The sequence below is a fragment of the Chroicocephalus ridibundus genome, chromosome Z, assembly GCF_963924245.1.
Source record: "Chroicocephalus ridibundus chromosome Z, bChrRid1.1, whole genome shotgun sequence".
In the NCBI taxonomy this organism is placed as follows: domain Eukaryota; kingdom Metazoa; phylum Chordata; class Aves; order Charadriiformes; family Laridae; genus Chroicocephalus; species Chroicocephalus ridibundus.
The window spans coordinates 7,326,766-7,351,466 of record NC_086316.1 but is presented as its reverse complement, the minus strand read 5'-3'; the positions used below and the strand labels follow the sequence as shown (position 1 = coordinate 7,351,466).

The following is a 24,701-nucleotide window of genomic DNA, read 5'->3' as shown; positions in this document are numbered from 1 at the left end:
AAAAAAAGAGAAGTTATGAAAGGCCCATTTCATTTGGTAACAGTAAGTGAACAAAACCACATTTCATTATTCAGGGTTACTTCTGCACTAAAGCTTGTGATGCAGCCACAGAGTTATCAAAACAAAAATAATGTGTGTCCAGGATGGAGTCTATCAGAGGAAGCCCAGGACAGTAGGGATTAGCACAACACTTGACTATGGTTCAGGACGCCCCGCGCTGATAAGTTTCTTAGTTTCTTTTGCCCTTGCTGGCCTTGTCCTGCATTTGATCCTCATAGTCATCAGTGTTGAGAAGGACCTCGGCAATGTCCTGTCCACCCAAACAACTCCTCCACAAAATTACAAAGCAACTATTATTTACAGAGACCTGGCTGCATAAAGCAGACGCTTTTTGAGCTTGACTTGAAGACAGAACCTGATCCTTCGGCTTACACCAGGCAGAAGTAAACACCACCAGCTTTCTGACGCAGATTTTGGTGGGACTAGCAATGGAAGCACAAGTAAAAACATCCCCACCTGGCCCCTTGTCCTTGGAGTCAGGGCAGAAACACTGAGGCAGAACAGAAGGCAGCATCAAGGAGAAAAACATACTGTTGTCTTTGCCATCGTCAAGTTCTGCTGAAAGACTCCGTGTCCTGGACCTCCTCCTGATAAGCTCTGTCCTGGAAGCTGACTATCTTAGTGTAGATAATGCCGTGTCTGCATCATTACGTTTAATGCAGAAATAATACCTAACCATCAATTGTGGTTTGTTCTGTTACCAAATGAAATACTCTATTCATAGTTTTTCATAGCTAAGTGCTCTCTCCTCCGCTGCAGAAATATGGAGTAAAAATAGGTGGAGAAGGGTTTTGCCACAAAAGAAACATTGACACAAGCCATCAAGTGTTTCATTTGAGAAAGCGGTTGTATACACTACAGTCACCGCTGCTGCTAAGGTTGACTCCTTTGAAGAGTTTTAATTTGGCTATAAAAACACATTCGACTTGAAGTGTAGGAAAGAGAAGGACTGGGAAAACTTTTCTTAAACACAGAATCTGAGAACTTGCAAAAGTCTATTGTTTCGAAAGATTTTGTGGTTTTCTGAAAACACACTGGGTTTTAGATAACTGAATCACAGCAGAATCAGGAAGCAGCCTACGTTTCTGTACCTTTAAGAAGAAAATTGGACCGATGGGCTAATTTTCACTACAGCTGCCATGGCACAGCCCTCTGCAAGTAGATGGGAATGGGAAGTTAGACCTTCAGAGCTAGTAGCCAAGTGGAATAACTTTGCAAGGATCTTTGATTTGCCTGAACTGACCTTACTACTGCAGGCATCCAAACTACATGAATTATTTCCTTGACTTTTACATAAGGCTTTTCACACACAGAGGCTCGGGAATAAAAAACATAGGAAAAGATGAAGAAAAGGTGACCATAAAGCTGCAGAAGATGGCTTGAGAGAACCTATGCCAGAAAAATTAGTTTTTCCTTGATAGACTGTATTTCAGATTCACAATATTCTTTCAAGTGATGGGAAGATTTTTTTCCACAGATGTTCAGTTTGATATTTGCACATTGGCTGTAGCCACGGTCTAATTAATTTCAGATATTTCAAAACAATGGTTTCTCATAAAGAACCATTTAGGGTCTGTGTTTCACATTTAAAATGATAATCATTGTTGAATCAGTAACATAAAACCTGTGCTTAAAAAGTGTGTAATGAAAATAGTATTTTTCATCATTTCAGAACTACGATGTAGCTAGCAGGATTTTTTTCCCTTCAAAGATATTGCTTTAGGATTGAGACAAAGCCTAAACATTTTCCCTTTGTTGGGTTTTCTCACACAAATCTGAACATCTGAAAACAATGATTTGTCATGGGAGACGTTTGGCAGCCCGAGCAAAGGTTTACTCTTTCTACTTTGCCTAAAATATTTACAAAGAAAAATATCTGACATTCACAGTATATCAGACAATGTTTCAGGCCTCTGACATAACTCATGGAGGAAGTCTGCGTGGTCTCTCCAAGAAGAGAAAAGGAGATCCCGTTTCTGGACATTTTTTTGGTTCAGTGCGGAAACCTCAACTCTCGAGGAAGAAGGGGAGAGTTAAATAAAGTGGGATGAAAGCACCTAGGGGGTGCAGAGGCCTGGTTTTCAGCTCCTCACTTTCCCCAGTCCTTCTCTCCATTCTTAAAAGCCCTGAGGGTCTCCGGAGTAAACCACCCTCCTTCCTCCAGGGTTTTCTTCTCCCGGGCTGGGGATGCCCGGGATGAGTTCCCCATTCCTCCCACCCCGGCCCCACGCTTCTGGCGGGCGGCAGGAGCGCACCCCGCCCGGGGAAGGGGGGGCTCGGCGACCACCTTCGCTATCTCCGCCTGTGCCTTTGTCTCACCAGCACGAAGATCTCCCCCCTCTCCGTCTCTCCGTCCCCCCCCACCCCCCCGCCCAGAAATCTCCATCCCACCACGGATGCAAACGACCGCTTAAAGGGGAGGGCGGAGGGGAGGGGGGGTGGAACACACGGCTTCTTGTCTGCGTCCTCTCTTTGTCGCCTGTCTCGGTTTGTCCCGCCGGAAAGGTGATGGAGGGGAGCCGGGGGGCGGCGGGGCTCCCCCCGCCGCGGGGCTCCGCGCCTGCGGGGCCGAGAGGCTCCGCGGGGGCGGCGGGAGCGGCGCGCCGGGGGCGAGCGGGGCCGGGCGGCGGGAGCCCGGGGCCAGCGGGCGGGGGGGGGGAGAGGAGGAGGAGGAGGAGGGAGGAAGAAGAGGAGGAGCGGGAGAGGGGGGAAAGGGGGTGGTTTCTCCATCCTCCGCTTTCTTCCCAGCTCCGTGAAGGAGCGGCTTTGTCGTCCGGTTCCCATCAGGGCTCCGGCATTTGGGGGGTGGGAGAAGAAAAGGGAGGGGGGGGAAAAGTCTTTTCTTTAAAAATAAGCTCTTTTCTTTCCCGTCGTGAAAAAAGGGATGCAAGCGAGCAGACCTGAGGATGGGTTAGCCCTGGGGTTTAACTCCTCCTTGCTTCTTGGTGGTGCCTGTAGGCAAAGAGAGCAGGGATCCCCTCCACCCCACCTCAAATTTCTGGTCATAACCAGTGTCTCCCCATCCCCAGGAAGCGTGGCCAGCACTTCAGCTGGACCCCCGGCACAGCGGGTGCCCCAGTGGGCACGGGCAGCTGCCACTTCCCCTCTTGGTGTTGTCCCACTTGCTCCCGGGGCAGACACAGCTGCCAGAAGGTGCTCATAGCCCAGTGCCACAGGCGAACAGACGTCCCCACATGGTAGGGACAAGCAGAGTCACCAACTCCCCTTACAGGAGTGGTTGTTCAATCTTCAGTGGCTGAGAGTCAAGACGTGATGGAGGAGCAAGACTGGGGCTGCAGAAGTGGCTTCTGCTTTGTTAAGCCAAGGCAGGGGGCAGACTAAGAACAGATGAAGCTGGAAAGGTGGGGCAGATGGTGGAGGCTAGAAGGAACAGCTTAGCTACCTTCAGTTTGACCGTGATGCCTGATCATTTATGAGTTTCCAATTTGTCCTGGAGGGTGGCCTGGAGAAGGGGAATGCCACAGGAAATGTCCTGCCCTCCTTTCCTGAGGCCTGGGATGGTGGCAGGAGTCCCACCACTTCATCCAGAAAAGGGAATGGGCCTCTGGGACTGGTGCAAAGGAGTGGATTTGTCTGAAGATATTCCCATCTTATGCATATGTCCTCAAAGGGGTTCATCTGGAGCCAACAGGGGGGCTGAAATTGTATGGGGAGAGGGAATGGTGTCATAACCACGCATCTCACACAACCCCCTTCTGTCTGTGAGGGCTGAAGAGGCTTGTCTGAATCAATGTTGGAGAGATTCAATGTTAGTTTTCTCCTTTCATCATGACATTGTGCAGAGGAAGTGTGCACAGCCTCAGCAGTGAGGGTGGCCATCTGCACATGGCGAGGCAGGGAAGGCCAGGCTGGAAAAGAGCAGAGTCAACTCTGACAACCCCCTTCCCATAACTTAATATGAATTGCAATGCCTTTGTGTGAATTTGCATCAAAAAGCCTTAAAAATACACCTGCAACTATTTATATTGCCTGTCTGAAAGCACAGAGTTGCATTTCTGTCAACTGTTGCACAGCGCAAGGTCTGAGGATTGAGAAGCCCGCAAATCCAATGTGGGGCGGTTCCAGTCTGTCGAGATGGGGCATTGCCCAGGAGGCACGTGTGCCATGTAGGGACTGACCCATGCAGGAGGAACTGGGGGGACTGGTGCCCACTGCGGGGGTGGCAGTGGTAGGGAGGCTTCTGCACACTGTCTAGGTTCACGTGGGAGAAGGGGATGAGCCTCTCTTCAGCGCCCTTGCTATGAGTAAGCAATTGTGGATTTACCTTATTTAAGGAGGAAAGATCAACAGGCTTTGGGAAGGGGAGATAAGGGTTTCACCCAGTGGTCCGGCTCTGTTCACACCCAGGCCACAGCTCACACAAACCTGATCTGGTTTAAGCCGCCAGGTCTCCATTTCCCCCTGCTTGGCTGTCATCTCTTCCACCTTCCGCTCCCTCCAGCTTGGCACCGAGGGCTGTCTTTGGAAATGAGGGCTTTGGGCTTGTCTCAAACCCGCTGTCAGGATAGCTCTGGGGACGGAGCAGCTGGAACAATAACAGCGAGAGGCACTGAAGGAAAACTCCTCCTGCCTCTTCCTAGCAGTCGTACCTGGGGCTGCCAAAAACGTGCCCAGAGTGGTGCGATCAGACACACCTATTTCTCCAGGCTTTTCTTTTCCGGCTCCGGATTTACACCTCCCTGGAGGAGGGGGGATTGTGGCACACACTCCTCTGAGAGGGAGCACACCAGAGGCACTGCTCTTGCCAGTGTTTTTTGCCTTGTAAAGGGTGCCTTAAGCGTCTGCCATATACCAAGATAGGTACATTTTGGGAAAAGAGATGCCTGAGGAGCACAGCAGACCCGTTATTAATTGGTGAAACTCCCTTGTAAAAGGGTGGTTTAGAGTTCTGCTTATGACTTCATCTCTGAGAGTTTTGGACAGCAAATGCAGAGTCTAATCTTTAAAAGAAAAAAAAAAGGGAAAAAAAAAAAGAAAAAAAGAAAAGTGGCTGGAGATGCGTAAAACTAGGGTGGAGAAGCTTGGCTCGGGAGGCTGCCGATGCGAGACTGCCTGTGAATTGGCACCGGCAGGGGAAGTTTGGAACAAGCACCAATATATTCTTTCATTGCAAACCTCCGCTGAGATTGGGGAGGCAAAAGGGAAAAAGGCATTTCGGTCCCAGTCTCTTTCCCCGTTTCAGCCGGGTTCGGGAGCCAGGGTGGAGGAGGTCTCTCCATTCTCTTCCCGGTTAATTGTTTAATTGGGGAACAATGCTCTCTTCCCACCCGCCTGCCCCTCTCCGGACGGCCGATGCCGGGCGAGCGGAGGGACCCGTCCCGGCTCCCCGGTACTTTGGGGCTGGGGTCCGCGGCGCCCCGAGGGCTCCCCGAGGGGGCGGCGGTGGGGACAGGGTTGTGGTGTGGGGGGGTGTCCCGCTCGGCGGAGGCAGGCGCTGGGGGCTCTCCTGCGCCCAGCAGCTGCGGGAGCTTTGGAAATTGCAAGGAGGCTCTTGCAGAGCTTGTGAACCCTCCTCTCCCCGAGCCAGCGCCCCTCCTCTGCAGCGCTGACGGTACAACGATATAATAATGATGGGTGGCTGAGGCTCGCATTTGAACTTGCAGGCGAGCTCCCGTTTGCCCACCAGTGGGTTGAGGCTCCGCAGCCCGCAGTCAGGTGCTCGCCGGCGGGGAGGGACGGGAGACCCAGCTCCGGGAGAAGGGGAGACCCCGGAACCGACGTCTCCTTCCAGCACTAACGAGGGGATTTACTCTTTCATGCGGCCACTGGGATCTCTGGACTAGCCTGGCCACCACGTTGTGATTTTTTGCAATCTCTGCAATACGCTACCTTTTAAGGTAACTATAACTCTTTTAACGCGGGGTGGGGTTTTTTTTGGTGTGTTTTTGGGGGTGCTTTTTTTTTTTCTTTATATATGATTGAAACACCTAGTGTAAGATTTAAAACGATTGTTTTACCGCTGGTACCTGTAAGGACAAAGAGTTGAACTGTAAACCTTAAGCGGGGGAGAATAGCGATGATTAGTGAATTTAAACAACCTGGGGTAAGTTCAACGACACGCGGGGCGAGAGGAGAAGGGATGCTCGGGGACCCACAAAAATCCCCGGGTGCAAAGAGGAGAACAAAGAAAACTAAGAAATTGGAGACTTTGGGGTGAGAGCCCAGACAGAAGTCGTTGGAACTGGAGGTTTGAATGGCCGGGAAGGTAGAGCTGCACCTTGGTGTGCGGTGGGGCTCCGGAGGGAGAAGGGAAGAAGCTATTTCGTACGGGTGTTAAATACACAAAGCGCCCGTGTGGCAGGAGCGACAAGAATGGACATTTCCTTCGGCCACCAGGTTTTCTTGCGCTGAGAAGAGCGTGCGCTCAGTCTTCTCCGCTCTTGTGTGTCCCCCCTCCTTTTTTTTTTTTTCTTTTTTCTTTTTTTTTTTTTTTCTTTTTCCTCTCTTCCCTTGCCCTGATGTTCCTGGAAAGCCGCTCGCAGGGCAGAGCGGGGCTGAGGTGCACAGACAGCATCTCTCCGGAGGAGACGGAGAGCGGGCGTCCTCCGAACCACATTTTCATTGCTGAAAAGGGGGCGGTGGGCGAGGAGGAGGATCACAAGGTCAGCGGAGCAAAACGCCCCCTTTTACACCCACGGCCAGCTTCTCGGGGCACGGGCACTGCCTTCCCCCTCCGCTCCTCGGGATTTCGCCTTTGTTGTACAAAGAAAAAGTGAGAGCATCGTGGAAGGAATTGAGGGAGTTTCGACGGCGGGAAAAAGCGGGTGGGTGTGTGAGCGGGGGGGGCGGCAGCGGGTCGGGACCCCCGCGGCAGGGGATGGGACCCCGCGGGCAGCCCCCAGGCGCCGTCCCCACACAAAGGGGCGACGGGGAGCGGGCGAGGGCCGGGGCCAGCCCTCATTGTCCCCCTTGTCACGTCCTCCCCGGCCACCCCCCTCTCCCTCCGGCTTTCGGGATTAAGCCCCGATGGCTTTTCTTTTATTTTCTTTTTTTTTTTTTTCCGACCCTTTTTTAAAGGCATGAGTGTTGAAACGTGTTGCTGAAACCTATCCCAGGGTGGAAGAGTGTAAATGTTGGGTGGGTTTGGGTGGGGTTTTATATGGATTTCTTTTTTTTTTTTTTTTTTTTTTTCCTTCCCCTGCATAAAAAGGCTGAGCGAAAAGGGAAGTTTCCTTCCCATAGCAGTGAGTGAGACTTGGCGGAACGAGAGGGTCGCAGCGCCCGGCGGGGGAGCCCGGCCGGTGGCGGCGATGGGCGCTGGCGGGGCGGACCCGGCCGCCCCCGGGACGCGCTGCCGGGGAGGGCAGGAGACGGGGTTCACCGGCTGCAGCGGGCCGGGTCCGCCGGCGGGAGGGGGTCCCGGGCAGGCGGAGCGGGGAGCGGCGGCCGGGTGCAGGTCCCGGTGCGGGTACGGGGGGTCCCGCCGCGGGCGGACGCGGCCGCTCTCGAGGAACGGGACGGGCCGGGCGAGGCGGTGGCGGCACCGCGGCGCCCCCTGGCGGCGAGCGGGCGGGACCGTCCCTTCTGCGGCCGCGGGTTTCCCGCCAGAGGGCTCCGGTTTCCCTCAGCTTCCGAGGGCTGAGAGGGGGGGAATAAAAATAAAAAATAAAAGGTCATTATTATAATCATAATGAATTTATTTATTTATTTTTAAAAATTGTCTCCCCGGCGTTTCGGGCTGTTCCTGGCGCCCCCCCCTGCCCCCCAGCCCTGTACCAACGCCCGGCGGGTGGCGGTTGACAGCGGGGCGGGCCCGGCGCGTTTCCCGCCTCCGGCCGGGCCCCCTCAGCGCCCCCCGGGCCGAGGGCGTGAGGGGGGACCCGGGGGGCTCGGGGCCCGGCTGAGGGCGGACCAAGGCACCCGCGGCTTCCCCAGCGCCCGGCGGTGGAGGAGGCCACCAGACGCGCTGAGGGTACCCTCGTCCAGCCAACGCGCTGGTCCTTGTGTTGAGCCCCACCACGGCAGAGTCGCCATGAGCTGCGTCTTTACATCTCCCGCCATGGCTGCTCCCTTGCCCGTGCCGGTGGTGTGGGCGCTGGGGAGAGGTGGGTCAGAAGATGTCCACAGCTCTCCCGGGAAGCAGGCGAGGAGGCAGAGCCCTCCTGTGGGGTGATGCTGGACGGCGCACGTGAGCTCTGGGACCACGCTCCCCACCATAATTTTTCCGCCGCCTCTCCGTGAGGCCATCCAAGAGCCCAGAGCCGCTTCTGGCATAAATTAGCAGAGGCCTGGGAGGGATGTCCTTAAGCAGCAGCTTCTCGGCGGCGGCCAGAGCGAGGAGTGCCAGAACACGCTGTGCTCTGGTCACTTTTCCCGTCTGCGCCCCTGCCTGCGCCTGGGGCTGGAGGCTCCGTGGCGGGAGGAGTTTCCCCCCGCGGCTGCTGGAGGTGGTGAGGAAGGGATGATGCAGATGGCCCTAGGACCTTCTTGGAGGTCTGAAGAGGACCTTTGCAAGTTGGTTGAGGGGATGCCACCAATGAAACAGACGCAGGCCAAGTCTGCCATGTGTCAGCTCAGCGGGCTAATTAATCGCATGGCAGAGATGTGATGAAGCTGGCAAAGTTAATTAAGCAGCGCTTACGGTGAGGTTGATACGTGTCAGCGATTAACAGTCAGATGGCATAAAAGGATCAAAGGATGGCAAAAGCAAAAGAAAGCGCAGACTGTGCATTTGATGGAGGACGGCAGATGTGAAGGTTCTGGGCAGAGCTGGAAGGTAGCGAGAGGTGTGCTGCATCTGGGATCGGTCATTTCTAGCTTGCTGGGGTTTCACTGAAAAACTGCGTGTTTTACCCATTAGTAGGAGCAGGAGCCTCAATTCACTTCTTTAGTGCCAGGTTCTGTTCGGGTTCCCCCTTTGCTTTTTTTTTTTTTTTTTTTTAAATTTTATGTGAACCTGACTTTCGCTATGCAGGCAAGGAGAGTCAATGGGCAGAGGCTGCTTTTTACATGTTGAAGGAACATGTCCAGCTTTCACAATACATCTGTAAAGCACGTGCTGAATCAATCTCAGTGTGACCCGAGAAGTTACAGCCTTTACCGGCAGTGTCACCTCTCTGAAAGTAGCTAAATTCTCATTGTCCCAACTTCAGAGAAACTGGGAATAGCTTTTGGATGGTAGATTTTAGTCTGTTCCACATCAGGACAGCTTCACTGTCTTTCTTAACCTGGAGTTTAAAACAGAAAGAGAGACATGGTGTTCTCACATCTGGTTAAATTAAAATAGCATTGGTGTGAGATCAAGCTTACATTGTAAACTAAACACGAGCTGGAATTTGATCAGAACTTATTGCTCCTACGAGTTTTTGCTGTGGTAAGGGAAGGTAGCAGTGCCTGCAAAAATAGGAGCCCTGCTTTCTCCCCACAGAGAGAACCTCTGCTGCTAGTTTCTAAAGATGTGAAGTTTGTCAAGGACTTGGCATCTTTCGGTTAAAAGGCGTGCTTAGGGTTGCATCCAGTTTAAAAATGTAGCGCAAATTACTACTGTAGATTGGTTTGCCTGCAGTAGCTCCTAACAAAATGGATCAGTCCAGTTGGAAACCAGCCAGCAGGCAGCCCAAGTTTGGTCACATTAAGTGAGATACTTTTTCAACAGAAAGTGGAAATTAAACACTTACTCAAGTCTTGCAGTCTTGAGTTGGCAGGATTTTCTCACTGTGTCCGTAGCATTATGACTTTTTCTTACTCTAGGTGTAGTGACACCAAAGGGGAAAAAAAAAAGCTTATGGAAAAAGGTATGGTTAGAAAGATTTTGGCTAATTACAGTAGACTTAGGGGCGGTATGGCAGCGAGCCAGCAGAGGCCTTTGTAAACTCTAGAGTGCGGGAATGGGAAATACAAACCAGTTTTAGAGCAGTGGTTTTGCCCAGGAGGCTACAAGGGAGCACAGTCAGCTGCAGCCTCTGCCAGCAAAAGGGGAGGATGCAGGAGCCATCACATCTGGTAGTGGTGGCCTGGAAATGTGGGTAGCACCAAATGGGAATCGGGGTGCTGGGTGTAAGCAGCGGCCTCTGCCTTGCCTGCGACTCTTGAGGAGGATTGCTGGTACCGGGTCTGCAGAATTCTGCTTTCTCCTAGGCTAGGCTCCCCCTTGTTTGGAGAGGCTGGCAGGGGTAATTGCGCATTTAATTCTGGCAGCTGTAGTGGAACAGCACTCAGTAACCCAGGAGTGTTTATGGGAGCCCACCAAGGACCAGACAGTGAAAACCCTTGTGCATGGAGGGCTGCATGGGAATCATGCTTGAAAGCTGAAGGGCTGAAAATTGGACCCTTGCCCCAAAGTTTTTCATTGCTTGAGTAAGCACCTTGGGGTAGAGGAGATTTAGAAAAAAAAGGTTGAGAGATGGTTTTCTGAGGGTTGGGTGGGTATTTTTTGGCAGGTGTCTCACATTAAGCTCCATGCTCAAACAGTGCACTTTATTTGAGCTATTCGAGCTCTTGGTGCACTGCTCAGTAAAAATCTAAAGTAGCCATCAGCCATGAATGCTCTCTTCTGTACCAGTGGTTGAGTTCAGCAGTCGCAGGATATCTTAAAAATTGTCCTTCCATGGTTGTCTTTTCTGTTTTCATATTTCATTGTGGGTGTATGTATTGTGTTTAGTGCCTGGAAGCTGAAGATGTGGGTTTTTTTTTCAGTAAGATTCCTCAAATTGCATTTGTAATGAAGCCACCAGCATGGCGTTGGAGGAGCAGTGCCCTGTGCTTCTGCGCAAAGTGGAGAGGAAGATGAGGTCCTCCCTGTACTCTGGACACGTAGCATAGGGCAGATGCTCACGTTCAGAGCTCTCAGCTGGCTCTAAGCGTAGCAGCAGGGTTTGTCTTCTTACCAAATGTGGGAGTGGTTATACTGCCTCTTGTCATGACAGCACTGCAAGGAACTTCTGAGGGCCTGCCATTGGCATGTGCCAAGTACGCAGGTACTCCTGATCAGGCCCGGTGCAGTGGAGCAGGTGGTGGTTGCAACGTGCAACCAGCGCAGTTTAGGTGCAGCACACCCATCTTTCAGAAAATAGAAAATTCTTTATTCTTTTTCTTGGCAAATTTCTCTGATTCCCTTGTTTCTCGTCCCAAACGCCAAGGTTGCCTTTTGGAGGAGGAGGGAGATAAAGCGTACGGGTAAACATGGAAAGCTAAACTTGTAAACAGTTTGTTCTAGATTTTTGGTTAGCTATTGGTGTAGCCAGTGTGTGATGCATGGGGAACACATGTGGACGGAACATCTCAAAAGAAGGTCTGGAGCCACTTTGCTTTCACAGGGGCTAGAGCTTTCAGATCGTCTTACAGGTGGGTCCAGCATTCACTGCCTTTGAAGGTGGTGGAGTCTGTAGGTCTTTTTGTGCTCTCTTCAGAGTGCTTGTGTTACTGAAGGAACTAATCTTCAGTGGTTTTGGTGCTTGAGGCTTCCAGCAGTTTCAGGATACACGGGTTGCTTGGAAGGCCTTCTAGCCTGTGCACACCTGTAGGCTCAGCATGACCTCTCATTTTTTAAAAAATATTGTGTAATAATGAGGATCATTTAAGTGTTTTTCTAAGCAAACACGTGACTGTCTGTATTTCAGAGCTGGTCCATTGCATTAAAAGGACTTCGATGTCTGCCGTTTTTATCTTGTACCAGCTCCTCTCTCATAGCAGCCTTCTACAGGGAATTACTAGGGCATACATAGTATAAGGGCACAGTATGGATTTTTAAAGTTAGTTGTTAAATAGCCACTTTTGTTTTCTCCATGTACAGCTTGGCTTGTGTAAGTGTAGGGAGAGATAAAACTCTGGCTGGATGGTGTTGGGGGTATGGGTTAGGGTCTTCTGAAAAAGTTTAATGGTAGATAGGGCTCAAACTGGATAAAGGCAAAGAAATCTCAGTTCTTGTTTGGGATCCAGTCATAAAAAGTGCAAATTCCATGAAGTTAGTGTTGCAAAATAAGTGATATCACATTATACACTCAGCCCTATTGAACGTCTGAAGCAGAGATGGTGCGTCTTTGGCAGCGTGCAGTCTGCTCCACGGAAAGCAGCTGTATTCTTTCCTCCACGCCCTGGGAATAGGTTGCAGCATATGTTTCCCAGTGCAACCAGCCGGCTCTGGCCATCCATGTATAGGGAATGAAAAGCCCTTGGATTTTCAGCCCTTTTGGGTGGGAATTTTTAACATGATGCTGTTACGTTAGAGATTGCCTCATTGGAAAGGCTTGGTTTGAGATGTTTTGCATCTTTTCTGAAATGTTCAGCCATTGCAGGATAGACGCCAATTCACACAGACTCATGTGAAGTTTGGGCTGCAGCTGTAAGCTGTGGAGAAAACTTTCCTGAAATTGAACACGTCACCAGTAGTTCTCTGGAAGATGTCTCTCCGTGTCTTGCTGTCATCTTCAGTATAGCTTGTGGAGGTTTTTGAATGTATTAGTTACGTTTTAACCCTAAAGCATTATATATAAGTACTAAAGAACTAAAATGCTAACGTAAAAAATGCTAAAATATGTATGTGCTAATACAAGTTCCATAATTATAACACAGATGTATATCTATTAAATCTTTGTTTCACTGTTCCTTAAAGCATGTCAACTGTAGTCTCTCTTGGAGAGGAAGAAACTATCAGTTCATGTTACCTGCCCAAATGAAGAACTCAGGTAGCTTATTTTGACAGCAATAGCAGGAAACTCAGGATTTTGTGGTAAAAAATTTTCAATGGCAGTGTTTGACAAACTGTTACTGAAAGTTATTTGTTACGTCGGCTAGATAGTACGTATGTGTAACTATATGGAAGAACGACTATTTATAAACCCATTATAATAGCTGACAATTATAGGACTTGTAGTGCTTTTGTTAGTGTTCTTTTGAAATTTTTGGGGTATTTACAGACTCAATACGCGTAATTAAGATCTGGAATAAAAATGAAGAGATATCATTATGAACCTGCAATATATTGTTATGTACATACAACCTCCTTGCAGGTGGGAAGGATCATAGGGTGGATGTTGACTCACCGTCAAAATTCATGAGAAGTTTGTCATGGGAGCCCCTTCTGACATGAACCAGGTTGTTAGCTGTTGCTAAATGACAGGCTACTTTGTGTTACGGACATAAAACTACCCAGAGGTTGGATTTGAACTGGCAATGCCACACCAGGAAGAATTTGTCAGATTATACTCATATACTGCTAATGCTATACATGAATACATTTTAAAAAGTGAATAAAATGGCAGAAGATCAATATATTAAGGGTTACTCACTGTCCTGCTGAACACCTTTTTTTTAAGTAAATGACTGCTTCTAATATTAATGACAAATATTGATGTACTGAGTTACCACACTTGATAAGGGCACAGTGCGATATTAACCGCTTACTCCTTTGTTCTTTATTTGTAGGTCAAGATGTTGTTAAGTATAAAAAGTATCTTATGGATATACTCTACGCTAGTTATAACATACATGCTACCTAAAGGTAAGTCTGTTATACACAGAACCACTTTTTAAAATTCATTTTAGTGGTCCAATCAATAGAGATTTCCCAGGACTCAGGAAACAACCCAGACTCAGGAGATTCAGTGACTGGTCTTTTCTTTGCCACTCTTTTTGCTGCCCTGTGTAACTAACTTTGTTTCCATGTTCTTCTCATTGCCTTACTGATTTATATAGAAAACTCTTGTTGGGTGTGCATGTTTTAGCCAAGGTTTTTACATACCCGTCTGATGTGTCCTGAGGTTTGTAAGTGCCATGACTATAATTCAAATAATAAAAAAGAAAGTGCCATAGGATTACATTGTGTAAAACAAAATAGATTGCTTTCTTCAAATATTCATGAATGCATTTTAATCCTTTAACCTGTGCTTCTGAAATGTTGGACCTGTTGGCCAGGTGTCTCTTGCACATTCGTTTTCCATGATCCACTAAGGAGCTCCTTGCAGTAGATGAGGCGAGGGCTGACAGGGGTGGATAGACACCTCCCATGGGAGGTTCAGCCCGGTGCTATGGAGGGCCCAGGGAGCAGTGCTGGCAGCACGGGAGCAGGAGCAGGTTCCTGGGACAGACCTAGGTAGGCTGCAGAAGTGGTGAATGAAATGGGGGAGTTTTGGGGCTATCCACACCTCCCAGTCAGATCTCCATGCATGTGCTCATGTACACCATGCCACAGCAGACTTTTGGGTTTATAGGTCACAGCTTGCACCCTCTCTGTATTCAGGGTGAAAGGTGCCGTGTGCAAGTGGGGTGCAGGGCAAACCAGTGGCCCCAGTTTCTGCTTTGCTCTGTGATCTGTCAAGGAGCAGTTGGGGACAAGCCTCTGGAGCGGGAAGTCTGGCTGCCAGCCCCCTCTTGCCTGGAGACTGCCATGAATCAAGCTGGTGGCAGGTCCCTTTGCTGCTGGGGTCTGGAGCAAGGACGTGTTAGGGCAGCTGCAGGTCTTTGGGTGGAAAGGAGGAACCTTACTGCTTCTCTTGGTGATTACATGCTAACACTAAAGTAAGTATTCATGTGCGGTTGCCATGGTCATTTGAAAGTTTGAGTCAAGCAAGGAAAAGGTCCCCACAGCTGCTGCAACCTCACAGAATTGGGATAATAGCTTTTCCAAGACACAAAGCAAAGTTTTTCTTGATTCTTTTTTTTCTTCTCTTCTTTCCAGGAACTCCTTAAACTGATTTTAGCCTTTGGGAAAATAAAATATACTTCCCCCCCGCCCCTCCCCCAGCTTGAACACTGTTGTTAGCAAAGTCCTGTAACATAAAGGAAAAGACCATTGTGCTTAGAGGAGCCAACTAAAAAAAGTGGGTTTTTTCACCCCAATCAGGTTGGGAGCACCATCCTTTACAATTTACTACCATTGCTTCCTCCTTAAAGCTGGTTTTGTGTTTCCATTCTACATTAAACATACAGCAGGACAGGACGATTAGACTTCTCCTCAGGGACAGCAGACTCAAAGCTTCAGGCAGGGGGCAAGCAACTAAAACTGAGCTTCCATTTTCTTATTCATGGAGGGCTGAAACTGATTTGGTTGTTAATATTGACATGACTTGACAATTCAAGGTGGTTTTTTTTCTCCCCTCATTTTTTTACTTAGTAAAATGTTTGTAAGTGTAGATTGGTGTATGGATCTTGGATTCACAGCTGACATTTAATAATTTATTCATATGAAGCATTTGGAGAGACAAAGTAAGTGATTGTCGGAACAGATGTAATCTATGCATTGTAAGTATGCATACATGTATGCAATGTAAGTCTACATCGTAAACTTGGAAGTTTTTATTTGACAAGTTACTTATACTTAAAGGGGGTTTATAAGAAAGATGGAGAGAGACTCTTTACCAGGGCAGGACAAGCTGTGGATGCCCCATCCCTGGAAGCATTCAAGGCCAGATTGGACTGGGCTTTGAGCAACCTGGTCTAGTGGGAGGTGTCCCTGCCTGTGGCAGGGGGGTTAGACTAGATGTTCTTTAAAGGTCCCTTCCATACCAAACCACTCTGTAAGTCTAAGTTGCAGCTTTCTTTAAGGCAGAAATGTCTGTTTTAAGATACAGTAAAAGGAACAGCTGTTAGCAATAATCAGTCAGCTTCAAAATGGAGTTAATGGTAGTACATCACTCACACGAGAAGAGGTGTAAAGATAAAATTTTCCCCAAAAATCAATGCTGGGATGGAGAACATGTAAGGAGATAGAATAAGTCAGGCAAAGGAATTTGAGAAAAAAATTAAACCTAACATTTCTCTTATGACCTATTTAAAGTATCCTTGTTTACTTAGGACGTAGTTCCATGGTCAGTCTAATCACATATACATTTTAGCACTAGGTGGGATAGTCGTGCCCCTTTTCCATCCCCTGGTGCTATGTCTCGTGCTTTCCTTTGTGCTGACACTAGTATTTATGTGGGTATATGGCCAACTGAATCAAGTAAATGACTTGTTTGAAAGACAGCATATGGCATTTCTTGCAGGTTGTTTTGTCACTGGATCAGACCTTTGATCTGACTCACTGCCTTGCACAAACGCTAGTGCTGGCAGAATTCAGGGACTGGGAGTGCATCGCTGGAAGTGGGGAGGAGTGGGATGGATCCTTAGAGGGGTAGAACATGGGATGGTACTTGTAGATGTCCCCTGATTTACTCCACCTTTTATCATATCTTAAATCTCTCTTGTAGTCTCCAGAGTAGAATTTTTAGTACTTAAGCAAGTTCCATGTGAACGTCCCAGTAAGGGCTTCTCAGGAATATAGATCAGGTTCTGACTGGTCCTTATTTGCCTGAATCTTTCAGAAGGAGTTTAGAAAGACCCTTGTGTTCCTAGAATACACTGTGATCTTTGTGGATTTTACTTTTGAAGTCGGGGGCCATACTTTTGCCATAGAGAGTCTTAAACATGTTCAAAGTATGGCCATGGTGAAGAAGACAAAGATGAAAAACATTTTCTTTTTCATTAATTGATCCAATAGAGTCTGTGGGATCAACTTGTATCCTTCTGTTTTGTAGAAATATCAGTCAGTTTATTTAATAACATTTTTGATGTGTTACAAGATTGCAGACAATCTTTATGGGTACATCTGTTCCTTTTGTTTAAAAAAGTACTGTAAAACCAAAATATATCTCTGCATTTTGAACAGTTAACCATCTTAGGTTTCAACTTTTTTTCTTTTTAAATCCTGAATTCAAATATAAAATTGAAGCCTTTAAATCTTTCATGAAACACAAATTCCCATGCTTCCATTCCCACAATGGATTGTGTCACTCTATATGATTTAAAAAAGTTCAATTAAGTAATCACTTCAACATGATGCATTGCAATATTTCCTTTAAAAAGCTTTCAGGCAAAATTATTCTGAAAGTTTAAAATTTGTCTTTGAGGAGTCTTATGGGAAATTTGTCAAAACCTTCTAAAGTGTACTTTTAAAGTGTAAATCCTGGAATCTGTGAGCCTTAATATTAAGTCATTACAAAACTAAAGCTTAATTTAGAACACAGCAATTTGTAAGCACACAAAGTTTTATGCATTCACCACTAATCGTTATTCCAGTCTTTGTTTCCTCTTCCACTCTCATCTTTGTGAATAGTCGCATTCACAAATACCTAGCGTGTTTGCAGGGCATGCTCGTTAGATTTTATGTAGCAACAAAAGTATTTTTCCTTTGATGGCAAATTGAGAATGGTCTTGCATGGCTTCTTTAAGTCTTTACATTTTCAGAAGCTGTTTGTCAGCAGGGCAGCAGGAAATACGGTGTAAGCTTCTGGGGTCACGGGAGTGCCCCTCCGCAAGACCTTTGCTGTTTGCTCTGGTACGTGTGAAGGATTAATGACAGAAGTTCACGAGCAAGGTTTACGCTTACTGCTAGTGTGGCATTTACTCACTTTGAGCTAGTTAGTGTTAAGATATTGTAGTTTACATGCTGGACCTTGTGATTATGATCAGTGTTGGAGTTTATCTTACCCATTTTAAGTGAGTATTTGTCATGCCATGAGTGACTATGCTTTTGTGAAAGCCCTGTAATCCAGAAGGCAGTAGAAATCACCTAGATTGCAGTGTGTGATGTGTTGTTGCAAATGTATATAAATAATATACCAGTTTAAATGTCAGTTTATCTGATCATGTTTATGTTCTATATGTGCTATAAAATACATGTCTTCATGCCTGTGCTGTCTGCATGTTATATTGAGTTCTGTAGATGAGATTTACATTTGCCTGGCTTCCTGTGAAGTTCTTGCAGAATACAAAAAAGTAGTTGATTCTTTGTCACTCAATGCCACCTTCTCTTATTCTCCTTGCTCAGACCAAAAATCACCTGGTGTAGAACTCAGTGAGGGGTTTTGTTGGGTCTCAGTCCGTTACCTCTGCTCTCAGAGTTTCATACAAGTTTGTGTAAGCAGTGCATTCATTTTAATTTATCATTGCCTTCCTTAAAAGATTTGTGGTTAATGAAAAGACTTCTCTTAGGCTCAGTGTTAGTAGTCAGATTTACAGAATATATAGTTTCATTGATCCTTTCTATTGCTGCTGATAGTAAGGGCAGTAAAGTGTATGTTTAGATGAATTAAAAAATGAGATTCCATTTTTTTTCTGTCATAAATTTGTCTTAAAATAAACAGAATCTATTATTCTTCAGGCATGTGATTTTTTTCTGCTTACTCAGCAGCAGCATTCTGTTCAATTAAACTTAATTCCATAGGAAAATTGCACCTCTAAGCAGTGTCACTTCATGTAGGACATTATTTTCTTTTGACTTACTGTCCATTATGGACCTACTGGTGTGGTCATTATGGTTAATGTAATACAACAGGGCAGAGCAGAGTTCTGTCCCACTTTTTTTTTTTTTTTTTTCCTTTTTTAGATTTCTATTTTAAGAATTTTGTAACATTTACAACAAAAAAAATGTAGAAAGAATCCTAGGGAAAGAAACTTTGTTGTCAAGAAAGATGTTCTGTAGTTGTTTCCCACTTCAAAAAAAAAGAAGATATCGAGCTATACGTCATTGGTAGGGTAATCTGACTTTGCAGGTGAAATGGTAGACTGGGAGGACCTAAGGCAATTTTTATGGTGAAAAAAAGCATGAAAAAGCAAGCTGGAATTTTAATTTTATTTTTTTTTTAAAGAAAGAGTATGCCACATAGAATCATAGGGTTGGAAGGGACCTCTGCAGATCACCTAGTCCAACCCCCTGCCAGAGCAGGGTCACCCAGAGCAGGTGGCACAAGAACGCATCCAGGAGGGTTTGGAATGTCTCCAGAAACAGAGACCCCACCACCTCTCTGGGCAGCCTCTGCCAGGGCTCTGCCACTCTCAGGGTAAAGAAGTTCCTCCTCATGTTTAGGTGAAACTACCTGCCATCATCCCCATGATAAACCGATACAAATGCATAGCCATAGCTTTAGGTTTGGAGAAAATAAGACATTAATAAGTTGTGGGAGAATCCTGCCCAGTAAGTTAGACCTGACAGGACTGTCTTCTGTCAGGACATCGCGTGGGAGAAATTTTAATTCTGCGTTCTGTTACTGCTACTTATTCAGATGCTGCAGATATTTAACATTTAAACGGGGAAGGAAAAAAATACCCAACTGCTAAGGCATGGTATCTACTGAATCTGCCCATAATCTGACTGCATTGTGCTGCTCTCGGCCTGACTCTGTAGTCCCATCCTTTTGTACAAGGCTCCCATTGACTTTGCTGGGAGATCTGCCAAGATAAGTGTTTGTGGCCAGGTGATTTGGATTTAGCTGTGTATTTTATTTCTTTATTGTCTATATATTTTCCCTAATGAACTAATTATGCTTGAGTGATATGTATTAGTTGGCAACAGAAAAAAATGCTTATACCGATCACCATCCAGCTTAGTAATTTCAAAACTGTCCTCTTGTTTAAGAGTATATGATGTTACAAGTGTTCTAGTTCCTATGCAGCAGGGTAGAGATATGCTGTAAAACAATGTTTGGTACTAGGGAATCTCCTAACTAGTGAATTGGCAAATACCTGTTTTTCTCACCTTATGTTCAAATTTATGAACAGTTACAAAAGGTTTTGTTTGTATTTTTGGGATGGTCTATCACATACTATTGATAGTGGCTGAAAAGGACACATAACATGGAGTATAAGCATAGAGAAACTCCTAAAGGAACAAAGAGGCTATATGGATTAATAGAAGATATTGATGCTTTCTGCATTGGCCAGTGAATTCTGCTTGACTAACTAGCTTGGACTGCTGCAAGAAATCAAGCTTTTTGGAACTGTGCAGAAACATCACTTACCCTTATGTTTCAGTGCCAAATATTATATTTATTTTCAGTAGGGAAAAGCTTCTCCTCTCTTCTTCTCCCTTCTTCTCATCAAAGCAAAGAGTGCTTTTAAATAACGTTTTATAATGCTTTCTGCAGTTAGACAGGCATGTTTGTAGCTACATGGTCTCCTACTCTGGGGTGTAGCCCAATTTAGGACACATTTAGTTTGCATATCATGATGATATGTGTTGTTTGCCAAGGGTTTCAGTCTGCTGATGTGAAGACACAAATTTTAAAGAGACGAGATTTCCTCAGGGTTCAGTACTGATATTCCAGATCACTCATAATCAGAAACAACGTTCTCAAAAGTTTATTAAAATTCTGTCAGTCAGAGTAATTATAACCAACCAGGTCATTTTTCACTTAAGAAGTTCCTGTAATGTATATAGATGACAAGAGATCATAATAAATACTAAATATTTTGAGACTGATTTTAATCTCCCACCTGTGCAATTTGGCAGTAACTCCATCATACCTGATAGGACTGAGTATTTTGTTTCTTTATCTCTACCCCACTGTAAGTCCATGAAGTTTCAAGAAATTAGAGGTGATATAAAAGACAGTAGTGTTTCCATACTGTACATCTTCAGAATAAAATCAGTCCTTTCTGGTTTTTAACAAACCAATTGACTCTAGATGAGTTTTTATTTCCGTGTGGAAAAAAAAAAAACAAACCAAAACCAAACCCTCAATGGAATGTTTTTTCCTGAAGAAATCTGTATGCAATCAAAGCTTTTGAGATCATCTTTAGTCTTCAGTAACTGGTCTTCAAGCCTTGTGAATTCTCCAGTTTTCAGTTTTATATTGGACCTGGTGTTGTCTTTCCCTGTTTCACAAACAGATTCTTGCTAGGTCTGGGCCCAAATTGTATGAAGTGTTTAGCTTGTTTGACTATTAAATGTGGGTTGTATGATCACTGGTCTCTGTTTATTAGTTAATGGAAGAATGAAAATCTCACCACATGCCTGAATCACGGAGTGAGCATCTTGCACTCAGACAGTGCCATTCCATGTTTTCAGCTGAGCTTTGGGTGCAACGCAGCTGTTTTGGCACAGCACTACCCCATTGTTGTTATACTCTCTCTAGTCTAATCAGTTTTGATACAGTCGTCTTGAGTGTAACTGCATTGTGTTCCCAAGAATTTCTAGTTAGGTAGGCATGGGTGGAAAGGACTTGAGGACTTCCATTCAAAATTCTGGGTCTTTCTTGGTTAGTCCATGGTTTTTTTTGGTTGTTTTCGCAGTAACATGTTTGGCCATCAAGTGATGATTCTTGTATTGAACCTTTCAAGATAATTTATTAATACTTTATCCTGCATAAAGTAATCTGTCACTGTTAAAAATTATCAACCTTATGAGCAATTTTTCCTTTCCCCCCCCCCCTTCTTCCCCCCCCCCCCCCCCAAATCTTCTACTTTTTATGGAAAGAAAATATTTTTGATAATAGATAAATAGCTAGATAATTTTCATGTGCTGGTGTCTCCTATTTCATGTATCATTCTGCTGGTGGCTATATTTGAAGTTATTGTATTTCTAAAGTTTGTGAATCCTAGCTCACTTCAAATTAATGATCAGCACGTTCCACCTTTCAAAAATGTTAGAGTGCAGAGCAGTGAAAGAAGTGAGATAGATACTGTTTTGCATCAGCTTTTTATCTTCATTAAACCATTATGTATAGTGAAATAACATCACATAAAAAAATAAATCTAACAGAAATCCTCTCTTCAGACAGTTACTGTGTGCAGGTTGGGTGAACAGTAGTCAACTTTCCCCTCAGGATATTGTCAGATGGAAGCATTTCACTGTAAAGTGTTTGCAGCTGGAGATGTCATAAAAAATGATAAAGGTCCTATCATGTCAAGTTTGAGCCAAGTAGGGACTTTCTGTGTGCTTTACTTCCTTCTTTGCTTTAACATCCTGAAATACTTTATTACTGCAACGTGTTAAAGTCCCTGAGGCTACAAGGAAATCATTTTAAAAGAATGACTATTTGGGAGAATCTCACTGGAAAGGCTTTTGTTTCAGCATGTATGCAATAAAAAGAGTTAACCCTTAAGGAATAATGGAGTAAGGCATGTCGTGTCTGCAAAGTCATGGACTATGTTTTACTCTTGGTACAGGAGCAAATGAACAAGCTACTGTGAGGTAAGGCAAGGCGTAAACACCAGCTCCCCTGTATGTGTGCTTCTGGACAGCAATGCATGTGAGGTAACTCACTGTCTTTCAGTGAAGAGCAGTCTTCCTCCTGTGAAGTCAAAAAAGCATAGCTCTTACAGTTCATCCGTCATCTAAAATTTCAAAACAGTTTCTGCAGAAGCTCAATAACTTGGTGACTATAACAAATGGACAAAATAAGTCAGAGAGAAGTGAATTAAATTTTCCCAATCAGAGAAGGGCTCCATCAGCAGCCTAGGATATCAGTGCAAACTCTTTTTTAGCTTATACTGATCAGTCCTGTTAAAAATCAGCTAAGGTTCATGGATTCCAGGTCTTGCATGACTGTGAATCGTTAAATAACAATGAAATGTATCTGTTTCCGATTTTGCTGTTCCACTAATGTGATTTCTCCTTTCTCTCCCTCTTTCTCCCCTTTGTCTAGTTAAAGCAGAAAAAAAAACCCTGGTAAAGGGATCCCTCTCTGGAACTTCAGTCCTGCCATGCTTCTTTTCAACCACACCCACTATAGCCTCCAGCTATGCAGCTGAATATCTTCGAATCAAATGGTCAAAAGTTGAACTGGATAAAAGTGGAAAAGACGCAAAAGAAACCACAGTCCTGGTGGCCCAAAATGGCAACATCAAAATAGGTCAAAGCTACAAGGACAGAGTGTCTGTTCCGACCCATTCGGAGGAGACCGGTGATGCTTCGCTGACTTTCTCTAAGCTGCGTGCAAGTGATGCAGGGGTGTATCGCTGTGATGTTATGTACGGAGTTGAAGACACACAAGGCATTGTATCATTGGCTGTTGAGGGTAAGGACTTATCTATTTCATTTGTAGTCAACGGTGATTCCAGTTAAAACAGTCAAAATTAGTAATTAACATATATAGAGCATTTAAAGGAGCATCTTTAGATACTTACTCTTCCTTAACTGTTGACTCTTCCTATTCTCTTTCTGTCTTTTATTTATTCTTACAAAACTTTTCCGATCCATAGCTCTCTCATTTCTTACTTACACCTTTGGGGATGCTCCTCTTGATTGCTGGAACAAATGCAGTTTGCGTATTCCCAAAGTAGTTTGATACTTTGATTGGTTTTATACCCTTTGCAAGACAAGCTCCTTCTCTCAAACCAGCCCTTTTGAAACATGATACATATAGTACTAATACATCTGTCTGAAAATGCCACTGTCTTTACAAGAAGACAGACTTGGCAGGCAGAAGTTGTTTCTTTTTAATTGTGTAGGATAAAAAGAAGCAACTGTCTTGCTACTGGAGCTGTGGTTGGCCTGTCTTGATACTTGATGTACAAAACCACGATTCCAATAAAACTGAGAGCCAGTCTTTCTGTGACAGGAATGTCAAGCACAAAGGCAGAATTTCTTTTGTCCCAGTAATAAAGGTTGGATAGTAGGAGGAAACCCATCTGGCAGAAGTCGCATGAAAAAAAGTAGGAAGGTGGCTGCTAATGTTCTTCCATGTGGAGGATCCAGGGTTAAGAGTTTGTTTGCCATCACCGTAAAGAAATACTGTCCAAAACTTAGAGGGGAAAAAGTGTACATGTAAAGAGGCAGAAGAGACAAGACTTTCAGGAGCACGTAAGTGGCAAATGAGCATCTGATCTATAGGTGTTTTTCTCCTAAGAGGCCGATTCTACAGCACAATGAGTACTGCTCCAGAGCCTGGTGCTGTATAGCCCTGTCAATTTGGCACTGAGCCTGAGCTAACAAACTGTGCTGAAAGGCAGGACGTATTAGCCCAGGCTCTGTGCCACGTAAATGCAAATTCTGGACCCAAATTACTCTGTGTGCTTAGAATAACACTGTGCTGTGTGGATGTACCAGCTCGCATGAGCCTTAGTTTGGGCTCTGCCTTGCGCTCCTTTGCACTTAGGTGTTTTTTGAAAGTTCATTATTTACTCAAATGACTGAATCCCAAAACAAATATTAATATCTGCTGCTGGAAATTATGGCTTTGGCTAAGATTTTTTTTGTGAGCTTAATACTGCATTGTTCTTCCAATATGCTTAACCTAACTTGAGCAGTCTTTTGGCACTGATTCAGTGAAAGGTTTTGAAGGTGTGGTCTTAATTTGGAAATACAATAAATCATTGTGACCATTAATGTCTGTATAACTTCACAAGCTGTTTAGTCCTAATGGCAAAAGCAAAAGAAATTCTGTTTTGAACATTATTTTTCAGTAACTACTGTACCTGGCATTCCTTTTTCCTTTTCAAGTACTCCCTTGACAACATATCTATATCCAGGAGCAGCAGATGTTTACTACAATAAAATATCTGATGATTTATGGCAATACTTTAGCTTCTGTAGTTAGTGCTCCTGCGAAATTCTGCAATGAGATGAGGTGATCTGTTTTGAGTTTTGTTTTTTTTTTTTTAATTGAAAGAAAGTTTAACACACTCCATTTTCTTTTTGTATCTGTTCTTTTCCATGATTGCTTTAATGTCAAAATTTCAGCAGGGCAAAAAGCCAGATCTTGACCCAAATGGACAGTAGCATTGTTAAATTGTCATTTGTGCACTCCATTGTCCCTTTTCTACATTAAAGAAACACATGCCGTTTATCAGACTCATAGGGGTTTCACGTGACTGTTGCTGTTCAAATCTTCCGCCCTCATTTCAGTATGGCTTTATGTTTTTTTGTGATTTCAGCTTTTATTTAAAAAAAAAAAAAAGTCCTAAATGTAATTTATTTCCATTAT

The 24,701-nt window shown here is 45.1% G+C and overlaps 1 protein-coding gene across 3 annotated transcripts in view; it reads left to right on the top strand.

The window, feature by feature from the left end:
- Positions 1–5,646: 5,646 nt before the first annotated feature.
- The window catches only part of VCAN (versican), a 116,523-nt gene continuing 97,468 nt past the window's right edge, over positions 5,647–24,701 (top strand). For all 3 annotated transcript variants that reach the window (XM_063320160.1, XM_063320159.1, XM_063320157.1), the window contains exons 1-3: positions 5,647–5,918; positions 13,444–13,519; positions 22,422–22,793. In XM_063320160.1, the coding sequence (XP_063176230.1) occupies positions 13,450–13,519; positions 22,422–22,793 (442 nt within the window). In that variant the 5' untranslated portion in view covers positions 5,647–5,918; positions 13,444–13,449. The remainder of the gene's footprint in view (positions 5,919–13,443; positions 13,520–22,421; positions 22,794–24,701) is intronic.